The sequence below is a fragment of the Eleginops maclovinus genome, chromosome 16 (genome assembly GCF_036324505.1).
Source record: "Eleginops maclovinus isolate JMC-PN-2008 ecotype Puerto Natales chromosome 16, JC_Emac_rtc_rv5, whole genome shotgun sequence".
Classification (NCBI taxonomy): domain Eukaryota; kingdom Metazoa; phylum Chordata; class Actinopteri; order Perciformes; family Eleginopidae; genus Eleginops; species Eleginops maclovinus.
Genome location: NC_086364.1, coordinates 9,212,556 through 9,219,025, shown reverse-complemented (window position 1 = coordinate 9,219,025; position 6,470 = coordinate 9,212,556). Strand labels below are relative to the sequence as shown.

Below are 6,470 nucleotides of genomic sequence, written 5' to 3'. Positions count from 1 at the left end.
TATATATGTATGGCCTAGATTCCAATAAATAAAAGCAATATAAATGTGAACACATCATGTTATAACCCTCTGCTCAAGTACTCCAAGCTGCTTTAATTTCAGAAGAGAGCTAATTGCAATTAAGATGCATGGGGTGTTGAGCTGAGAAGTAAAAGGAAGTAATCAGCGTTGATTACTGAGCCTGAGTCTGATCAGAGTAAATCATACACTGTACGGCTCTCCGCCCTCCTGAATCTGAATCAGTCATTGAACGGGAACAGAGCCTTTTCTTAGTGTGATTACGTCCATGGCGGCACTACTGAATCCAGCTCTCAGATTTGAAAGGCCTATGATACATGTGATACAGTGTGGTCGACCTAATCATACCCAGAGAATCACATGAAGAGGTGTTGTGGGTCAAAAGTAAAACTTTCTAAAACAGCTGTCAGCCTGAAATGAATGGTTTCCTCGACCAGTTGCTGTAATTTCATATTCTGGATTTTTTATTCTCCAAAACTGCTCAATTAAGGTATGTAAACACAGAAGAAAAATAAAGCTGTTAATAGGGACATTTTTCTGTGTTTAGCTGGCTAAATCTGTCTTTTGGAAGTGAAATTATTATCCAGTAACTGTATCTTGTCTCAATGAACTATTTGCATAGAATAGTGATAAAGCTGTTCCTCTTTTCCTCACTTTGTAATAATACGAAATGATCCAATAAGAACTACATGAAATACATAGACCTGTATTAATACATTGATGTAGTTCAAGCAGCACAGTGAGATTAAGTGGTTTAGTCTGTAAGGGCTTGGACTTGGGTCCAAAGGGTCGCAAATTCACGTCCCAGTTGGACCAAAAAGTGAGTGAGCTGGTAGCTGGAGAGGTGCCAGTGGACCTCCTGAGCCACTGCAGAGGAGCCCTTGAGCAAGGCACCAAACCCTGAAACTGCTCCCTGGCGCCAGGTACCTGGCAGCCTCCCTGCTCTGCCACCTCTCCTGCATGTGTGGTTGTGTTTGTGCATGTATATCATCTGTGTTTGGGCATGTATATCCTCCCTGTGTGGGTAAACACAACAGAGTGGGGCAAGACATTTCCCTGTAAGGGATAAATAAAGCTCTTCCTCTTCAAAAGCAACATTTAGTAACTACCTGATTTGCCTGACATGATTGGTTAACCAGCACTGACACCTAGTGGTTAATAAATGCAAACATAATTTCAAAAGATCTGTGGTCATTTCAAGAAGGTTTATTAAAATGTCATCGCTAATGTAATTTTACTTCACAAAAAATGATCATAATTTGTTGTTATTCAATAAATAGAATACAGAAACACAACCAAATCAACCAATATAAATGTTATCTTTCAAATCAGTAATTATTTGAGATAATCAGTACACCACAATATCTTTATACAACAAACTTACATATATATTCTACAGCAACAGCTGTGAACAAATAGCTGTCATTTAAAAAGGTTTTGAATTTCAAAAAGAGAATTCATAAGGAATCCTCTTTGACATGTCAAGTGCTCTGGATGGTTAACGTTTATGTTACAGCAGAGTTCATTGTGTGCTTTTTCTGTACTTGACTTGAGACAAAGCAGAGGAAATTCATGCAAAGGGGGTAAGGACCCTGGGCATAAACAAAGCTTTCATGCTAATTTCAAGCATGATCGATGCATAATGGGTTTTAGCACACTGCTGCCTCACTCGCCTGGCAGCATAAGTTAATGCAATGTGAGAAGCGAGTCTTAAGAAAAAGCCAGTGTCCATGTAAAGGCACCTCCAACAATACAATGATGCTCACTCTAACTGAGCACAGCCCATCTAACACCAAAAGATGGTAATTAAAAACTGATAAAAAAATAACATGTTTAGTAGAGCACTCTCCTGTTGTTGTCTCAATCATCTAACATGTCAGGGCAGTTCTCATTGCAGTATTCTACTAAGCTGAAGTCCTCCACAGTGAAAGGGATATCCTTCCACTTTTTCAAAGTGAGCCTGCCCTCCTCGGGGGTATCCAGGGCTAAATTCTTAATGCTTAGATTGGGCAGCAGGGCATCCCCCTTGTACTTCATCTCAAATCCCCAGTCCTGTGAATTCAAAGAATAAAACTCACACCACAAAACGATCCAAAACCACTGAGGAACTTCGTTGAGCAGGGTAATCTTCAAAAGTAATATTTGGTAGAGGGCCCACTTTACCTTGTCGCATTTTCTGCAACTGATCTTACGCCCAGGCTCCCAGTCCTCAAACGTCTTTTCTAGCACCACCTGCCCACCGACTTTGTAGTTTTTCCTGAGAACAAAGATTAGCCATTAAAAGCAGTAAAGACTAAGGAATATGGCCTTTAATGTTTTTCTCATTTACTCATAAATCTTCAGCATTCAACTCACTCAAAGTCTGGGTTGACGTTGACATAGTGCACACCCTCAAGGAGTCTGAGGTCACTGGCTGGGGCCACAGAGGTGAAACAGCTTCGACACACGAGGTTGACACTAGCAGCAGTGTAGCGACTCCTCTTCTCCATTTTGCGTTTCTCTGCAACTTTTCTGGAAGTAGCTGCCTCCTTTTGTAGTGCAGCTATCTGAAGACATAAAATATTTCAAAGGTGATGGCAGAATCACAAAGCAGCAAGATTAAATGATGGAGATGGACAGAGAGCCACACCCTCACCTTTTTGTAAAATTCTTGGGGGCTCATCTCTTGGACCTTAGCAATAGCTTTTGAAGTCAGCTCTTCCAGATATTCATTGGTGTGCTCTCGCCGCTCTTCCCGCCCCCCTTTCTTGGCGACCACTGAATACAGGCTGTCTTTTGCCCGGGCACGTCCCCTGGCCTGCTGCTGGGCAATCTCATTTGTTAGCAGTCCGTAGCGTACCACCAGGTTGCATTCAGGGATGTCGAGGCCTTCTTCAGCCACACTGGTGGAGATCAGGAGGTTGACAGCACCTAGGCGAAAATTGCGGATTGTTTCTGACTGCTCGTTCTGCAAGGAAAGCATGGAAGGAAGGCTTGGTCAGATACTACAGAAACACATCTATGGATAAGTTGTGAATTTAAATGACTTTAAGATCATAGATTGTATATAAACACACCAATGTCATGTAAGTGATACCATTGCCAGCACCAGTGAGGATGGCTGGCTTGATACCCGCTTCCTTAAAGTTTTTATCGTTGAGGATCCAGTCGTTCAGGCAGTGGGTGCTTTTACGGGTTTGGCTGAAAAGGATCCCCTTTGAATTTTCACTTGGACCAAACTGCTCTAGCAGAGTGCTCTTTAATTTGTCCATCTTTGGGTTCGCATAGCAAGAATCTTCAGCCAATATCTTCAGAGTCACCTTATTCTCTGTTTTAAAGGACAGTATTAATCAATGCTTGCATAGTAGAATATGATGAGCTTCCCATAGTAAAAAAAAAGTGCATTCAAATAGACACTGTTTGTGTTCCTACCTTGGAAAAGCCCCACCAGGAAGACATCTGTTCCATCAATCTCTCTGGTGAATTTGCTGTAGAACTCCTCCAGGGAGCGATAAGCATCTATCATCCGCAGCGTGTCGTTGATGAGAAGGGCATCGTTGTACCGTCGGAGGTGAAGTGCACATTGTGCTAGTAGTCTGTTCTCATTTTTGACTCCTGATCCAAATGTAAACAAATTATGTATGGGCGTCAACAGGCTTGCTTTAAATTTCATTTTCATCAAATGTGTTCTTCTTGCAATCACAAGTGATGACTACATTCAAGTAAAGAATCTGTCAAAAGAAACTCTTACCTATCTTCTCGAGTTCCACCACATCTGATTCATACTCTTGAGTGCCCAACTGTCTCAATCTGAAGTTCGGAGGAAGGATCATGTACTCATGGATCATCTGCATCATGGACTTCAGGTGATCACCGAATGGATCCTAAAGGAAAAAAAGTATTGTGTTGAGTATACATTGAACTTATATGGGATTTTAACGTCTTTTAACTAAGTGACAATTGAGATATAAATGAGTGGCCCCAGGTCAGGTCAGTTGGGGTGGTAATTATCGGGGTGCGTTACAGTCTACTACAGCATATGTTTTTGAATTAAAAAAAAGGGGGTTCTATGATTTAAAAGATGAGAGGACTAGCGCAATTTTTTAAAAAGCCCTATCCATCCACATGTCATGCAACGACACACAACAAACCCCACCATCACTTGACCTCCATGCCAAATTTCAGCCTCCTAGTTCACACTGATGCTGCCAAATGGTGGGGAACATTTCTTTCAGCAGAGCGGGCTATAGAGCTGCAGGTGGCAGCTAAAAAAATCAGGATTACCTCAGGTCTTTCGTCCACAATGGCAAACTTCTTGATGGGCTTTGGTACTTTCTCTTTCAGCTCGGAGAGATAGTTTTTAGTTGAAACTATGGCTGAGTCAAGGTTGGCACAAATCTGTAGGGGAGAGAAGGGAAAATCATGAAGAGACTAATGGGGAATCAGACAGCCCAGCTCATGTTGTCCGACATTCAGTACTCCAATGCAAATAGGCAAAAATCTGACCTGCAGTACGTGCTCCACAGCTTTTTCAAAGTCCTTTGCGCCCCCTGTCCCCGGTGATGCAGTGAGACCCAGGATCTGTGGCAAAGGTTTCTCTCCTTTTAGTTTTTTCTCCAAGTAGCATGTCATCACTTTGTTGTAGACTGCTTCCTTGTGGGTGTGATGACACTCATCGATTATCAGTAGAGTAATATCTGTAAGGAAACATTATTATCATCAGGGGTACAATCTCTATATGTGACTCGATTCTACATAACAGCACTATAGTCATGGATGTTTAAGGTCTCTTTTACTTACCTGAGAGCTCAACATGTTTGCCCTCCTCCTTGTTTATTAGAGCATTATACAAAATCTGTGCTGTGCAGATGACCACGTCCTTTTCTTGCACCACTATCCCAAAGAAGTCCTTCTCCGCTGTCTCTCCACTGACCGGCAACACGGTGTAATCGTGGCCAAGGTGAGGTTTGAACTCGTTTTTATAATGTTGATCTACAAGGGGAACCTACAGCATAAAGTACATTACATTTAGCCACACTGAATGATAAACATCATGTCTGTCATTCTTTTTTAAGCTGTGATAATGTCCTATTGGTTGAGTGTACCGTGTTCACCAGGACCACCACCTTTGCCTTTGGCGTGGTCTCCAGGTGTCTTTTAGCAACATAGACAGCAGCTCGTGTCTTTCCACCTCCTGTCGGCAACCAAATGATGATGTTTTCCTTGTGAAAAGCCCTCTCAGCCACTTCCTTCTGGTATGCATGCAGTTCAAGAGCTGCCATGTTACAGTTTCTACCTATTAGATCACACGTCAAAAATAAACAGAAATAAAATGTAATGGTAGAAAAGAAAGGCATTAGTTCGTAGCAATACATCAAAGCTGTGATCACTAGCACCATAAAGTCTGGCTATATCACAGTGAGGTTGCTAAAAAAAAACATTGTGAGAGACATTTTGAATCATTGCGTCATTTTTTAAAACCTTTAATAGAGTCTGGTCATTAACTCACCAGTCAGCTGTGTGGTGCTTCCTGCTTCTCCTTGTCCACTAAGATAAACACAGTGTGGGTGTAGGGTTTTAAACTGCGTTCAGATCAGCTGTGTGACGCGGAGATGCGAAAACGAAAGTAAAAACCCTTTGAACTCAGACTAATGGCCCTGTTGAGGGAGGCTCTGGAGGAACGACAAGGGAAGCCTGACGAAAACGGACTTAAAACAGATCAATTACAACCCTGTTTTAAATGCAGCCGTGCCTACGTGAATATATTGGTTGAGTCAATATTTTACTTATCATTGCACATTATGTATTTACTGTATTAGTGGCTCAGAGCGGAGGGTTTTTTGCAGCACGGAAAACGTCCTGAGCGTTTGCATACCCCCTGGACTGGGCCCCATCCGTTTCTTCATTCCATCAGGAAAACAAAACTTACTTGAGATGAGGGAAATCCCCACAGCTGTTTCACAGTAACTCGTGTAACTGAGTCTTCTCTGTCCATCGATTGGTCAGCAACTTTTTGATTTCAGTTTCAAGTCATTGTTTGGAAAGACTTAGTTAAGACAATCATAAATCAAGCACACATTTGAGTAAAGCTGTTAATGTACAAATATGCTGCATTGTATGTTTAACTGTCCATGTTGCAATACGGCCTTTTACAGAGCAAAACAGTCATAAAGAATAACATCTTGTAAACAGCTTCTAAATCAACCACATGCATGCAACTCAACAATAATATTCAAAACCTGACTATTTCAGAAGTTCTGTACACATACACAGAACATATTGGATGATTATCTCCACGAAGATTCACATGATAATTATGAAAAAGTACAAGGTTATATAAATGTCAGGTTCTGGGATTTCTACTACCCAGGCTGAAGAGGAATCATAGGACCTATTGAAACATACACATATAGTACAGTAGATACACATTAACCAGAAGAAGTAATTTACTGACATGTAGACAGCATTCAATG

The 6,470-nt window shown here is 41.5% G+C and overlaps 1 protein-coding gene across 2 annotated transcripts; it reads right to left on the bottom strand.

Moving 5' to 3' along the window:
* Positions 1-1,209: 1,209 nt before the first annotated feature.
* Positions 1,210-6,470, bottom strand: dhx58 (DEXH (Asp-Glu-X-His) box polypeptide 58). Of its 2 annotated transcripts, XM_063904769.1 has the most exons (13): positions 6,452-6,470; positions 5,507-5,544; positions 5,103-5,293; positions 4,798-5,002; positions 4,504-4,694; positions 4,282-4,395; positions 3,749-3,881; positions 3,430-3,612; positions 3,075-3,325; positions 2,654-2,965; positions 2,374-2,564; positions 2,182-2,275; positions 1,210-2,070 (listed from the first exon to the last, which is right to left on the bottom strand). In XM_063904769.1, the coding sequence occupies exons 3-13, from the start codon at positions 5,277-5,279 to the stop codon at positions 1,879-1,881; spliced, it is 2,043 nt and encodes a 680-aa protein (XP_063760839.1). In that variant the 5' UTR covers positions 5,280-5,293; positions 5,507-5,544; positions 6,452-6,470; the 3' UTR covers positions 1,210-1,878. The 2 variants fall into 2 exon arrangements, with proteins under 2 accessions (XP_063760839.1, XP_063760838.1); XM_063904768.1 differs by lacking the exons at positions 5,507-5,544; positions 6,452-6,470 and having other exon boundaries at positions 5,103-5,474.